The 15,943-nt window shown below is 51.6% G+C and overlaps 1 protein-coding gene across 1 annotated transcript in view; it reads left to right on the forward strand.

The window, feature by feature from the left end:
* Positions 1-8,561: 8,561 nt before the first annotated feature.
* SESN2 (sestrin 2) overlaps positions 8,562-15,943 on the forward strand; it is a 61,420-nt gene continuing 54,038 nt past the window's right edge. Inside the window, exon 1 of the mRNA XM_069224097.1 lies at positions 8,562-8,744. Within this exon, the coding sequence (XP_069080198.1) occupies positions 8,622-8,744 (123 nt within the window). The 5' untranslated portion in view covers positions 8,562-8,621. The remainder of the gene's footprint in view (positions 8,745-15,943) is intronic.

Here is a 15,943-nt window from a genome sequence, read left to right on the forward strand (position 1 = left end):
CGGTGCTTTGAATGGCGGTCTTTGCCCTGTTCAGCGGTGCTTTGCCATGGCGGTTCAGGACTGTTCAGCGGTGCTTTGCCATGGCGGTCTTTGCCCTGTTCAGCGGTGCTTTGCCATGGCGGTTCAGGACTGTTCAGCGGTGCTTTGCCATGGCGGTTCAGGACTGTTCAGCGGTGCTTTGCCATGGCGGTCTTTGCCCTGTTCAGCGGCGCTTTGCCATGGCGGTCCAGGACTGTTCAGCGGTGCTTTGCCATGGCGGTCTTTGCCCTGTTCAGCAGTGCTTTGACATGGCGGTTCAGGACTGTTCAGCGGTGCTTTGCCATGGCGGTCTTTGCCCTGTTCAGCAGTGCTTTGCCATGGCGGTTCAGGACTGTTCAGCGGTGCTTTGCCATGGCGGTTCAGGACTGTTCAGCAGTGCTTTGACATGGCGGTCTTTGCCCTGTTCAGCAGTGCTTTGCCATGGCGGTTCAGGACTGTTCAGCGGTGCTTTGCCATGGCGGTTCAGGACTGTTCAGCGGTGCTTTGCCATGGCGGTCTTTGCCCTGTTCAGCGGTGCTTTGACATGGAGGTTCAGGACTGTTCAGTGGTGTTTTGACATGGCAGTCTTTGCCCTGTTCACCGGTGCTTTGACATGGCGGTTCAGGACTGTTTAGCGGTGTTTTGACATGGCGGTTCTGATAAGGACATTGGTGTGTGGCATGACGTTCTCTACACTGGACATTGGTGTGTGGCGTGACGTCTTCTACACTGGACATTGGTGTGTGGCATGACGTTTCATCATTGCCCAGCGGGGCTGTGGCAGCCGGGCCCCTCCAGGGCACTGACTCCGGCGGTGGTCTCCTGGCCAGTGACGATACTTGGGCCTTCCTGGGCACTGACTCCAGCGGTGGCGGTGGTCTCCTGACCAGTGACGATACTTGGGCCCTCCTGGGCACTGACTCCGGCGGTGGCGGTGGTCTCCTGACCAGTGACGATACTTGGGCCCTCCTGGGCTGTGACTCTGGCGGTGGTCTCTGGACCAGTGACGATACTTGGGCCCTCCTGGGCTGTGACTCTGGCGGTGGCAGTGGTCTCCTGACCAGTGACGATACTTGGGCCCTCCTGGGCAATGACTCCGGCGGTGGTCTCCTGACCAGTGACGATACTTGGGCCCTCCTGCGCTGTGACTCTGGCGGTGGTCTTTGGACCAGTGACGATACTTGGGCCCTCCTGGGCTGTGACTCTGGCGGTGGTCTCCTGACCAGTGACGATACTTGGGCCCTCCTGGGCAATGACTCCGGCGGTGGTCTCCTGACCAGTGACGATACTTGGGCCCTCCTGGGCTGTGACTCTGGCGGTGGTCTCTGGACCAGTGACGATACTTAGGCCCTCCTGGGCACTGACTCCGGCGGTGGTCTCCTGACCAGTGACGATACTTGGGCCCTCCTGGTCTGTGACTCTGGTGGTGGTCTCTGGACCAGTGACGACAGTGCTGGCGGTTGTGTCTCGACCGCCGGAAATGATGGCGCACTTCTCCGCCGTGACACTCACAACAGGCTGGGCAGACTTCCTCTGGCCCTTCCCCACCTTTGGTGGAGTCACAGCTGACTCTCCAATCCCCTTGGAACCCATGTCAGTTGTTTTCCCACCAGGAGCCTTAACACGGTCCCGTCGTCCACTCTCCAATTTTAGAGCCTTTACAGGGGGTGGGCTGACAGTGCCTTGGCTCCGGGCCCTACTGCCTGCCCTGGTGGACGGTGCACTCCACAAACCTTGAACAGGCACCACTGGTATAGGAGGCTTTTTGGCTGAGGCACTACGAGAGGACTGATGAATTGGAGGGGGGGTGGGGGCAAAAAGGTCAACTTTACAGAGGGACAGTTTCTGACGAACACTGGGATGGGTAGTTGGAGGGGGTCTGGGAGTGGAGGAAGAGGAGGTGGTTGTCGGAGGTGTAACTTTAGCTGTTTTGGGTGCAGGTGCAGGTTCTGGAGGCTGTCGTGAGGTGGATGGATGTTGGGTGAGTGATTGCCGGCGTTTGTGTACTTTGGGAGGGGTCGTCACAGACACACTGGGAGAGGACACAGGGGACGTGTAAATGGCAGTGGAGGTGGTGAGTGCAGGTAAGCGGCTTGTGGTGCTGGGTGTCCTGGTGTGATTCATGGTGCCTGTAGATGTGGTGCATGCAGGTGTGTGTGTAGACAAGACTGGGAGGGAGGAGGGAGAAGAGGAGGAGGGGGACACACTGGAGGCAGTGGATGTTGCTGTGTCTGTACGTGGGTGAGGCTTGCATGAGTGCCTGTGGTGTGTGTGGTGCCTATGTTTGCTTGAGATACTTGTGTGTGTTGACTTGTGTGCATGCTGGTCTGTAGGTGTGCTTGGAATGGGCTGGGGTACAGGAGATTGGGTCTGGGTGGAGGAAGTTGGAGGGGGGAGGCTAGACACAGGGACAATGGCTGCCATCAGTGCAGAGGCCAGAGATTGCAGGGTTCGCTGAAGGGCAGCCTGACCAGAATGAATGCCCTCCAGGAATGCATTACCGTGTTGCAACTCTCGTTCTACACCCTGGATGGCTTTCACAATGGTAGACTGCCCAACAGTCAGTGACCTGAGGAGGTCAATGGCATCCTCACTGAGGGCAGCAGGGGTGACTGGGGCAGGGCCTGAGGTGCCTGGGGCGAAGGTGATGCCCACCCTCCTGGGTGAGCGGGCACGGGGCGAACGCTGAGGGGCTGCTGGGAGGGCGGGGCTGGTAGGGGAGGTGAGGCTGTACCTGTAGAGGTGGGGGGCACAGATGGTGCCGCCACCGCAAGGGAGCCCACATCGTCGAACGAGTCTGTGTCGCTGCTTTGTGATCTGGTGTCCGACGTGAAGCTCCCCTCGCCCTCCGTCCCACTGGTGCATTCAGAGTCCATGGTGTGGCCCTCCATGGCCATGTGGGATGCAGCTCCCTCGTGCTCCGGTCCCACTGTACCTCCGCCTGTTGATGCTGATGTACAAAAGTACAGGGAGAGCCGAAAAAGGGGGGGAGACAGAAGAAAGAGAGTTTTAGTGCATGGCATACCGCTACCATTGGCGGACAAGACAAACGCAGCAGCCCACTGCATTACGCCGTGCTCCTGCCCTCTGCACATGCAATTTCTGGGATATGGCCTATATGGCAATGGTGGACATCTGCGGACATGGATGCTACAGAGGCAACTATACCTCGACTTGGCACTCTGCTGAGGTGGGGTAGAGTGCCACATGGCCTACATTACGGAGGGGCCTTGCCTACCTAACTCGCCCTGGCCTAGTGACCCCCACAGCCCACCTCCCCCACCCAGACACCTCCACTGCACGCAAAGTCCGCAGAATGAGGTTGTACTCACCCCCTTGTGTCTGCTGTGATGCCCTCAAGCGCCCATCCAACTCCGGGTAGGCCACCGCCAGGATCCGGAACGTCAGGGGGGTCATGGTGCGACGGGCACCCCTCCCACATTGGGAGGCCATCCCCAGCTGAGCCTCCGCCGTCTTCTTGCTGCAGCGGCGAATGTCCTCCCATCTCTTACGGCAGTGGGTGCCCCGTCTCTGGTGGGCCCCCAGGGTCCGGACCTCCTTGGCGATGGCACGCCAGATGTCCCTCTTCTGGTGGGCGCTGACCTACATGACATGCACAAGAGAAGAGGAACAGTCATTACCAACTGCACCGTCGTTGTGAGTGGCCCCCTCCCTACTCTGGCCATTTGGCCCATTCATTCACATGCATTAATGTTCTATGAACTCTGCCCCCTTCCCTCTTCCAACCAGCCCTCTCCACCCAGGCCTAGCCCATACAACGTGCTCCCTGTGTACTAACCTGTTGGTCTGGAGGACCGTAGAGTAGCGTGTACTGGGGGAGGACCCCGTCTACCAGTTTCTCCAACTCCTGGGCAGTGAAGGCAGGGGCCCTTTCCCCAGACGCAGCAGCCATCGTCGCTTCCAGACCGAGGTCACAGCAGCACTTGCAGTGTAGGTCCTCTCCTGTCAAAGGTCAGGTATCTAGTGATTGAACAGATAGAAAATGGCGGTGACGTCCGTGGCAGTGCGTATCATCACCGCCGGCGCACCTGTTCATTGGCTCCTGGGACCCATAGGGTCCAATGTTAACCAATGCAGCATTGCGCCGGGGTCTACGACCGCCTACCGCCATGGTGTGCAACGCCAGCGCACTTACCCCACAATCCCATTGTCCCAGTTTAGAGGTCAGGCAGCCGCCATTTCAGGGGCCCACATGGCTTCATTTACTACTGCGTCACACATAGCTAGGCCTACACTCAACACACATACAGGAAGGGTTTTGTGAGTGGTGTAGTCTTGTGTGTAACTGTGGGACATACCTGGAGGAATAATGACTGGTTCTTCGCTGTTGTCCTTCGTAGGCACCGTCAGCTGGGACATTTGAGAAGATGGCGGAATCCTCCGGTGTACCGACCGCTGGTGGACCTGCTGACAATGGAAGAGAGACATGTCATCGTAACCTACTTGTTTGACCGTGCCACAATCCAGGAACTATGTACCCAGTTGGAGCCAGACCTGATGTCACCAATCCGCCATCCGACTGGAATCCCCCCTGACGTGCAGGTGCTGTCAGTGCTCCATTTCCTTGCAAGTGGCTCTTTTCAGACAACAGTGGCCATGGCATCAGGGATGTCCCAGCCTATGTTTTCCAACGTCTTGTCCAGAGTGTTGTCTGCCCTGCTGAAACATGTAAGGAGATACATCATTTTCCCTCAGGTGGAGGATTTGCCTACAGTGAAAGGTGACTTCTATGCCCTTGGACATATCCCCAACGTCATAGGTGCTATTGACAGGTGTACAGGAACCGGAAGAGTTATCATTCCATGAATGTCCAGATGGTCTGTTTGGCAGACCAGTACATCTCCCAGGTAAATGCTATGTTCTCTGGCTCAGTGCATGACGTCTACATCCTGCGGAATAGCAGCATCCCTGATATGATGGGTCAACTCCAGAGGCACCGTGTATGGCTATTGGGGGACTCTGGTTACCCCAACCTGTCCTGGCTATTGACCCCAGTGAGGAATCCCAGGACCAGGGCAAAGGAACTATACAATGAGGCCCATGGGCGGACTAGGAGGGTGATCGAACGCACCTTCGGCCTCCTGAAGGCCAGGTTCAGGTGCCTCCATATGACAGGTGGATCCCTATTCTACTCACCGAAGAAGGTGTGCGACATCATCATTGCCTGCTCCATGCTCCATAATTTGGCTTTGTGACGCCAGGTGTCTTTTCTGCAGGAGGATGATCCAGGTGATGGTGTTGTAGCAGCTGTGGAGTATGTGGAGCCTGTGGACAGTGATGAGGATGAAGCTGAGGAAGAAGACAACGACAACAGGGAGTCAGTCATACAGCAATATTTCCAGTGAGACACAGGTGAGAACATTTTCATTTTTAGCATTACATTAACTTACACACGTCTACCTCTATCCTGTTTTTCGATTTGAGTCAACATTTTGTAACTGAGTTGTACCCTTCCATTACGGTTTCACAGGTGTGGTTACCTACGTGTCAACTGCTTGCATCCTTCAAGGGCTTGTGATGTGTGACATAGGTATGTTAGCTTTACAATGGTAAACCCATTATGACACTGTCATTGATAATACATTTTTACTAAATCACAGACTGACTCCAGATTGTTTTGTGTTTCAAGGGTGTTTATTGAAGTGCTCAGAAATGGGAGGGGTTGTAAAATGAGGATGGGTGATGGCGGAGGAATGTCCATGGCAGAGTCCAGTCTATTAGTCTCACGGGTGCACTGCCCATCTGGGCATAGGAAGTGGAGCTGGGGCAGTTTAAGTATAGACAGGGTCACAAAGTGGGACAGTAGGAAGACAAACAGGGTGGTCTCATTTCCTGGCGGGGGTCTTGCCATCTTGCTCTGTCCTGTTCCTGGATCTCAGGGACCGCTTGCGTGGTGGTTGTCCGTCTGCAGGGGGGGGGTGCTGGTGTGGTGGTCCTGTGGCGGGGCGTCCTGTCCACTAGCGCCGGCGGAGGTGGTGGGCATTTCATCGTCCTGGCTAGTGTCAGGGGCCCCTTGGAGTGCCACGGTGTCCCTCAAGGTCTGTTGTATGTCCTTTAGCACCCCTACGATGGTGCCCAGGGCGGAGTTGATGGTCCTGAGCTCCTCCCTGAACCCCAAATACAGTTCGTCCTGCAGGCGCAGGGTCTCCTGCAACTTGTCCAGGACCGTCGCCATCGTCTCCTGGGAGTGGTGGTATGCTCTCATGATGGAGGAGAGGGCCTCGTGGAGAGTGGGTTCCCTTGGCCTGTCCGCCCCCTGTCGCACAGCAGCCCTCCCAGTTCCCCTGTGTTCCTGTGCCTCCGTCCCCTGGACCGTGTGCCCACTACCACTGCCCCCAGGTCCCTGTTGTTGTTGGGGTGGTGGGTTACCCTGGGTGCCCTGTAGTGGTGGACACACCGCTGATTGACCTGTCCTGGGTAGGGAGGTTTGGGCCTGCTGGGTGGGTGCCACAATGGTCCGGGCTGGTCATCAGGATCCAGTAGGGCAGAGCTGCTCTCGTCACTGTCGGCCTCTTCTGGGGGTGGAGTGGTGTTGTCAGGACCCTCTGGTGTGGTGACGGTCCTTCGGGTTCCTGCCGGGGCATAAGAGCTAGATTATTGCGTCTGTGTGTGTAATGGTGTGCAATGGGTGGGTGTTTGTGTACCCCACTGCAAGCATTCCTATGTGTGGGTTTGTGTGGTGATGGTTGGGGGGGTGTTCTGGGTATGTGCAGTGGGCATGCTTTAGTGAGGGGTGACCATGCTTAGTTGTGTCATGCAGGGCTTGGTGTTGGGATGGGTGGTTTGTGTCATGGGTACATTAGTGAGGAGTTGTGGTGATAGGGGAGGGGGTGAGGGAGGGGGTATGTGACAGCATGCATGTAGGGTGGGGGATATGATAGTTAAGATTTGACTTACCAGTGTCCCATCCTCTACCGACTCCTGCGAGGCCCTCAGGATGCAAGATGGTCAAGACTTGCTCCTCCCATGATGTTAGTTGTGGGTGAGGAGGTGGGGGTCCGCCGCCAGTCCGCTGTACCGCGATGTTGTGCCTAGAGACCGTTGAACGCACCTTCCCCCGTAGGTCGTTCCACCTCTTCCTGATGTCCTCCCTATTTCTTGGGTGCTGTCCCACGGCGTTGACCCTGTCCACTATTCTGCGCCATAACTCCATCTTCCTGGCTATTGATGTGTGCTGCACCTGTGAGCCAAATAGCTGTGGCTCTACCCGGACGATTTCCTCCACCATGACCCTGAGCTCCTCCTTGGAGAAGCGATGGTATCTTTGGCGTGACATGGGGTGGTGTGGGTGATGTGTGGGGTGGTGTATGTGTTGATGAGTGTGGTGATGTGTGGTGGTGTGGGGTGTTTTGTGCGTGGATGTTGTGTGGGTGATGGTGTTGTGTGCCTCTGTGTAGTGGGGTTGTCTATTCTGTGCTCTCTCTCTGTCGCCTTTGTCTCAAATTTTTGGTCGTAGGGGTTTGTGGGTGATGTGGGTGTGTGTTTTATATTGTATTGGGTGTGTGGGAGTGGTGTGTGTATGTGTATCAGGTGTGTGTATTTGGAATTGTCCAATGTGGCGGTGTTTTGTAGAAGTGTGTGTATTTTGAGCGCGGCGGTGTGTACCGCCAATGGAATACCGCGGTTGAAAGACCGCTGCATGAATTCGTGGGTCGTAATAGCATGGGTGTGTTTCTGTTGGCGTGGAGGATTTGTTTCCGCAACTTTATCACTGACCTTTGGTGTGGCGGTGTTGTGTGGGTGTCTGAATTTCGGCGGATTCCAAGATGTGTGTCATAATAGCTGTGGCGGAATGCTGCTGCCGCCGCCGCGGTGTATTGGCGGTCTTCTGCACAGCGGTAAGCGCTTTTTACCGCCAATGTTGTAATGACCCCCTATGTGCTTTATTACAACCTTGACAGAGGGGTTTCCTCCATCACAAATGTGACGGATATCCCATCCGCAGTATTATGATCCCATGATAGTTTATGGGGATCGCAATGAGGCCCTTTGTCATGTCCCACAGAAATGAGCACCCTATTTATTCTACGTTAGTAAAAGTTGTTAAGGGTATGCAGAGTGCCACCAGGCTTCTACGATATAATGTATTACACTTCACAACCCGCGGCCGAGGGCATAAATAAAGGCCTGCCACTCGGCGATGCCAAGTTATACTGTGCGTCTGTGTCCACCTCTTTGGTACCTATAATCACCAGCCACTGCCTTACCTTGCTCGAGGCCGAACGCCACAGAGTCCACAGAAACCAAAACATTCCGTTGTTCTAAGGTCTTTCGTAGAGATCTGTTGCCATTTAAACCACTAAAAATGCATTAGCACAAACTGCGGAACAGCGGTTACTGCGGTAATCTTTCAAAATAACCAGTGAAACTACATATCCCATAATTCTGTGGTGCTTTGACGATGAGCATTGACAACAGGGAAGAGGCGGGGAGGTTCTAGGCAGTGATTTCTGTTGTTAACGTCTCTCATTGGTGAAGTATCCAGCACACGTCACAATCGCCGCCTCAGACGTAAAAGCAGCTGTTGCGGCCCCCTTCTTCTGAGAGCGTCGCGGTCTGTGGTGGAGATCGGAGCCGGAGACATGGAGCTGCTTCCCCGACGCGTAGGCCCCCTGCTGCCCCTTCCGTCCGGCGAGTGCGGCTGTACGCCCGGTCTGCTGTGCAGAGAGTCTGGGGAAGATGGGTATTTCCGGGCGAGGGAGCAGGTAAGGTCCCGAGGGTGTTCGCTTAGACCAGTTTCAATGGGGAGGAGCACCGCCCCTCCCCCGAGTTGGGCCCAAGAGTCCGTCCCTGAGTAGAGCCCAGGGGCATTCGCGTACACCTTCCCCAGCTGCTGCCAGTACCCTCCCGTCTACTTGCCTGGAACAGCTCCCAGCCTGGTCCCCTATATCTGGGCTGTCCCCCCTCTCCACCACCAACAAGGATTCCAATTTCCGCATTTTTCAAAGCGTGAATGGCGACTTAATCCCCTCCCCCTCCCCCCATAGAGCAGGACCAGCGTTAATTCTCTTCCTTAAGTGGGGTGCTAAGAAGACTACCACCCCGTGGAGTTGAATACGAAACATCAGTACCTTTTGAGCTGCCTACTGTTCTCCATTCCTCATTAGATCAACCCTTCTGCTTAACAGCCGTGCTTTGTATCACCATCCCAAAAGCAACGCAGTTGTCCCCTTTTATTTGACCCCGTGTATCCTGCAACGCTCACTGATCTCATCACCGCCTCTGTGCCCCCTGACCATTCACCTTTCCCTGCATACAGTAAGCGCCTTCAACATTATCCCCGACTTTATAGGTGCTGCCGTGCCTTGAAATAAAGCTAATTGCTTTTGTACACCAAAACTGGCGGTGATGTAGAGAATTAGTTGTCCGGTGTTCTGAGAGGACAAGGTGTAAACATTATTTTCGCGTTCCATTCTCAGTAACTGTGAAGATTTGGGGTTGTCTGTGAACATTCTGTGATTATGGGGCTGCCGTGTGGTGTCATACATGGGCAAGGTAATTTTTTCGTGCTTTGTAGGCCACGGTGCATTGGTTAATCTGTGAATAGTTAATTAAGCGGATCCACTTCGGGGCATGCAGTGGTACATCGTAAGTATAACTGACTCAACAGCACTTATGTACAGATACCTAGCACATCATCCCCCAGGGTTACGTCTGCACCGGAACACCAAATTGCTTATCAGATAAATCTCCCTTTAGTGTTAACGAATCTTCGTAGGGTCCCTGATGGTCGCCTTTTGTTCCTGGTTATTCCAGAAACTTCCGCGGCTTTCCTCACCCGCAGGGGCATGTCCAGACATCCCCTTGACACAGTGGGAGCCTTACTTGTGGGGACGCAGACATGCGCTGTTATGACCCCGTCCCTTCCTGGCTGGAATGGTAAAGAATACGGAGCAGAAGGCAGCAGTCGAAGAACAGTTACTTGTCTGTGATGAGAGCGGCATTCGTGACAGACGAGCACCATCCGAGAATGCCAGCGATATATGCTGGTGACAGATGTGTGTACTTTACTCTAAACTGTTCAGTTGAGTCGGGGCATAAGGTAATCACAGCCGGGTACATGAAATGACTCTTGTCAAACCGTCCTCTTTTAAGTCACACTCACCCTCCCAAGAGCAAAAAGCGTCTATAAGGTTTCTCTATGTGCAAACGAGTACCAACCTCTTAACGAGGATTGTTCAACTTAATGGGATGACCTTCCTAAGTGTCTGAGGTGCGTATACCGACGGTAGTCAAAGGCTGTCCATTTCATCCTAATTCAATTGTGTCGTTATACCCAGGACCACTGAAATTATGCGGCAGGGTCGGGCCAAATTATGCGGCAGGGTTGAGTAAATTACGCTGCAAGAGAAGACAAATTCTGCGACGCAATGCACCACATTGTGTGCTAGTAGTACGTCATTATTTTGTCAGTTTTACACTTCCCACTGACTGCATTGGTTACACTAAATTACTACCAGTTTAACACCTAGAAATGGCAATAAGCAACAGAAAGGTGCCAAGACGTGCTTTGCAAAGCCCCCACACTGCGTAGCAACGTAACTGCCTTTTTAGTAACTTATGAACGGTTTAAGCTATAACCAAAATTTTTGGTTGGCATCTGGAAAGTATGTAGCAAATAAATAATTATGCGCACAACCAGAGCCGCATAATTACAGTGACCCTGGGTATACCCTAGTTATATGGGCCAACCTACAAGCTCCCCTTGGACTTTGGCTTCCTCCCTATCCGCCATAACATGACTCCATAGTAACTGGGGTCTCAATGGAACTGCTTACCCCTATTTAAAAAAAAAAAAAATTAAACACTGCCATTTCGTCGTGTTAGAGCTATTGTAGTAATAAATGCACATTCACAACATTAGTACTACCCTGCCCACTTTAATTCCATGTGATCACATTGGAGTGAAACTGATATGAAAAACATTTTTATTGGTCGTGTGCGATGTGGTTCCACTAGGAAAGCTGTCCTAATAGCCTCATACTTAAATAAATGAGACTTTACAGGTCACAAGTTTTACCTCTTGCATCTGTGTTTTTGTAACCAGTATGCTTGAAAAATACCGTTAATAAACCCTGATGCCTATCTGTGATGGGCAGTATATTGTTAACGTTCTTGAGAAATGAAGGGGAGGCATGGTCTCCCGACCTAGTTAAGCCTTAACTCATTGTAAGCCGTGGCCCCTCTTCACACTTCATGTAGCGCCCCTTGGTGCAGTGTACTTAGTTTACCTGAAAACTAGGTAAAAGACTGAGTTAACTGTTTCGTTCGAGCGCCGAGCCTGCGGACTGTACACCCCCCCCCCCCCCCCCCCCCCCCACACACACACACACAACTTATCATGAAGCAGAAGGTTTTTTTTGGGGTGGCGGGGTGCTGTTAAAATGAAGCTATCATTAAGTAATTTTAGACTTCAAAAAGAGCGAGTATCCCTCCTCCAGCGGGTCTCTTATTATGTTTGCTAGTCTGGGGGCAGGATGCACTGGCTGCATCATCAGCTAGAGTGCTTGCATTGCTGGCCCCGTCGCAAATGGTGTCGTCACGACCTTCTCCAAGCCTCAGGCCACCTTAAGCAATACTTCGCGCTCGGTCGAGCCTCCGCTTCTATTTATAAGTCGCTGCTTGCTCCAGCGAGCTCCGCAGACTGAAATCCAAGGGCGGTCTTACATCAGAAACCGGTTTCTGATGCAAGGCAGCCTGTCTGCCAGCAATAAGAAGAGAATGCTGAGTACAGGCGGGTCCCGAGGCTGCCATTTAATAGGCACTGAGGACCCTCTGGTCTAGTCCGGCATGCTGACTAGTCAAGTAGTATCTTCTAACAGCGGTCTATTGGCATTTTACTTTTGTCTCCAGCTCCATTTTCAAAACTGGTAATAGCTTTGAATATAGATGCCGCCGTTCATCCTGGGATCCTCTAGTGCAGTGGTTCCCAACCTTTTGACTTCTGTGGACCCCCACTTTATCATTACTGGAACCCACGGACCACCACTGAATCATTATTGGAATCCGGGGACGCCCCCCCCACTGAGTCATTACTGAAAGCTGGGGACCTAATCTGTTAATATTATTTAAGTTTCTTAGCAGTCATGCTTCACGGCCTCCAAGGGGTCCCCGGACCACAGGTTGGGAACCACTGCTCTAGTGCGTACATTTGGTGATACGAACAACTGGTATTAATATTGAGCAGTGCTTGAAATGGACCTGCTTATGTCTGAGAAGTGTTGGTACGCTCCAGTTAAAGGTATTACGTTTTTTCACAAAAAGTGCAGGTACTCTCCCTCTCAAAATGAAAAAGTGCCGGTACAAAGTACCGGCCCATTTAAAGCACTGATATTGAGTATCACACACATTGTGGACTGGTGGTTGTGGTGAACTGGATTTATAGACTACCTTCGGGAAGACCACTACTCGGATTATGTTATCCTCTCATCTTTTATTGACTTTATCAGCATTCTTAGTTGCATCAATATAAAACTTTTTTTCCCCCCCACTATAAGGCCCTGCGTCTTATTTGTGGATATACTGGTTTAAATATGATGGATATTGTAGATTTTCGGCAACATCGTTGATTAAACTATCTTTAAACTCGCTTTTCGACCAACCTGAAAAGAATGGCCTTTTTTTTTCAAATGATGCTCGGAAAACAAAATACATTTTGGTAGAGTTACCTTCGCACACATTTTCTTCTATAAATGCGCTGGTCTTGTGACAGACCTGTGAGTGTTGGAAAAGTTTCAACACTGTCCGTCATCCTTTTGTTTGTCTTATGATAGACAGCCAACCATAATCGTGAATAATTGAAACTGTTGATTCAGGCATCCATTTCCATTCACAAATTTCGTCTGTCAAAAACTAAGCACATTTCCCTATCTTACTATTGTGGTGTTCACCTTGAGACTGCTACCGAAAATGTATTGCGCAGAGCGTTGACCTGGAGTTGTGTAGGCACAATATAAAGTGTGTGTTTCTTTGGTGGCTTACGTTCACTTGGGAGGGTGTGCTCGTCAAAGGTTGTAATGCTATCCGTATTATCCATGCTTTTTGTATGCCCCTTATGTAGATCTTGCCAGTGTGTGTTGAGTACTAGTGACTTATCTGTGACTTCCCCGGCAGCTTTTCACTAGGGGCGCTCTTAGCCTGGAAAATTGAGATAGGTGAATGTCACTCATGATAATTCGATGGACATTAGAATATAGCGTGCCACAAATTGATTTGTGTACCAGGGATTTATTCTCCCACAACCCTCAGGTGCACAATGTGCCTGTTCGATCCCAAGCGTCCGATAAGTCACGAGTGTATAAGTATTGCGCCAATAGTGATGGTGAATTTTATGTCTAAATGTTGTAGAGAATTCTTGGGTACGTAGCTGGTGTTCTAGGGTTGGTAGTAGGACCGAAAGTGCTGTGCTATAAGGTGGAAGATTGAGGGACAGTGATGCCAACATACCGTTATGGCTGGAAATATATGTAATGTGTGGTGTGTGTTTTTTTTTTTTTTTTTTTTTTTTTTTTTTTTTTAAACACCTTTACCATTTCACTCTCTGGTCTGTGCCTAGGACTTGGCACGTCACAGTTTAACTGCATTTCCTAAAATGTCGGGAGAATGTTCCATTGAATCCCCTGTCTTCGTTTTCGTGTTGGTGCCTAGTAAATTACTTCTAAACTAGATTGCGTGTGTATTCTGGACACTAACAGAGGCTAAATGTAATCCATTTAATTGCACAATTAATAATTGGATTTAGAGGCGTGTTTGAATAGGCTGCTGTGTGTGTCAGGAAACAGAAGGAATCTCGGTTGCATCAGCTTCCAACCACACCCCTTCCACCACTGCCTTTTAGAGGATGGTGGCTGGTAGTTAGAAGACCTGATGGTTAAAGAAGTATGAAGTGGATGGCAGGCTGACTCCAGGTAGGAAATTGGGCCTGGAAGGGTATGTACTTTGCGGTTAGGTTCTTTGGCTATGGTGAGGTAGAAGAGCCCAGCTCCTAGATTGCCATTAGGATTTTGTTTATAGTAGTGCCATGTTCTGTGGCTTGTTAATAGTTATGGGCCCTTGGGAGATATGTCCTTGATTTTGCGTGGGCATACATATATATATTTTTGTTTTTAACTGTTTCCCGTGCAGTTTTAAATTTACCTTCGATGGTAGAAGGTGTTCTTTTGGTGTTTGCCCTTCGGTGAGTACTTGGTAGGCCACCTCACTGCGATAAGTGATGACATAAACGTGTCCCAAACTCTGTCCAATGTAGATCAGAAGATGTTTAACGGGGCTTGGTGGGACAGCCTGGCAGTCCATGGCGTTTGTGGAGAACAAAGGTGTGGTGTGTGTGTGTGTGGTTTTTTTTTTATTTATTTTTTATATGGAGATATCTTGAGTACAGACCTGCTCTAACTTAGTTGCTACCTACCCCTCGGTGAGTTTGTAGCTGGTACTATGAAGGTTTCCGATCAGATCTCGACCAACATTTGCTCTTTCGGGGCTTTGGAAATGTCGAGGAGTCCTTTTCCTCTCCGTTCGCCTGACCTATCGTCGGGGCAGCCCCATGGGTCTAAAGAGGCTGGTCTTTCTGGCGCTAGTTTCTCCTTGGTTCAAGGGTGCGTGCTGTCCAACTTGCCTCTAACTGGAGACTGAAGTGGGCGCCATGCCAGGTGCATGTAGTGTGGGCCTGCTTGTGAACACTGACTTGGGAATGTGAGCGGTGATGTCGCTGGGCCGGTTCTGCACACGGGTCACCCGGGGGCAGGTGAATGCGCTCGTGTTGTCCGCTATTTAGTTCAAAGGACTTCAGCAATGACGCCCTGGTATACGGAAGTCTTTTCTTGACCAAGTTCCCCCGCACAAACTGCAGAATTTTGTTGAACGGTCCACACGATTCTTCTTCATACTTGATAACTTAATGCCCCCAACTGTGGCTTCTGTGAACTGCAGGTTTAAATCCTACCGAGACCAATAATTACGCCTCTCCTCCTTTCGAACTGGTGGTGGTAGGCCCACCCGTTGTTCACTGCTGCAGGTGCCCAGGAATTAAATCGGGCATTTGAACCAAGGTAACCTTACCCCGGACTTGGCGCATGCCAATCTAGCTGGTCCAGCCCACGGCAGACCTGATGTATCATTGGCTGGAGGAGCATCGGCTGTTCTCACTTGTGCGCCCTGTGCCAATCCTGGGCCTGCTCTGTCGCATTGTGCCAAGTCAGCGGCTTGCCCTGCTGCCAGATGTCACAGAGGAGGCAGCGGCTGGCCAGGGTGTCGACTCAGCAGCCACGGCCCTTATCTTGGCAGCCAGGGTTTTGTTGGAGGATGGGCAGAAGTCAGACAGGAAGGTGCATCAGAGAAGGTCTAGGATTTGGAAAGCGGGTGTTCTCGTTCCTCAAGTTGGAAAGCTCTGCTGGCACTCATCCGGTTACATGAACGAATTCCACCCCCACCTTCCCTGCCTTGTGTATGCAAATCTTTCCTGAATAGTTAAGCACAAATCTACAGGAAATCCCCCAAACGCTTGGGCTTCTTTCCTGCTCTGTCGGACGAGTAAGGTCTGGCACACTGACATCGAGTCACTAACACTCCTGTTGCATTATGGTTCATGATGTTATTTACGTACTCACAGCTACAAAAGTGGTTGCTGTCTGTTTTGGTGCTAGCAGTACTCGCACTTCTTGATGTGTGTTCTTGAAGTATTGCCCATCTTAAGCAGAAATTTGCTTGTAGGTGTGCGGTGCGTAACGCTGCCTGCAAATGTGAAGTACCACAGCAGGATAAAACGGGCTATCCCCTGGCGTGTCCTCCACATGAATCACGGAGGAGCCGAACAACTAAGAGGGGAGAAAAAGCACTGCCAACTATTCGGCACCAATTATCCATTGCATTCCGGTAGATGCCTGTTAGTGTTTTTAAATTACTCTTC

The sequence above is a fragment of the Pleurodeles waltl genome, chromosome 3_1 (genome assembly GCF_031143425.1).
Source record: "Pleurodeles waltl isolate 20211129_DDA chromosome 3_1, aPleWal1.hap1.20221129, whole genome shotgun sequence".
NCBI lineage: Eukaryota > Metazoa > Chordata > Amphibia > Caudata > Salamandridae > Pleurodeles > Pleurodeles waltl.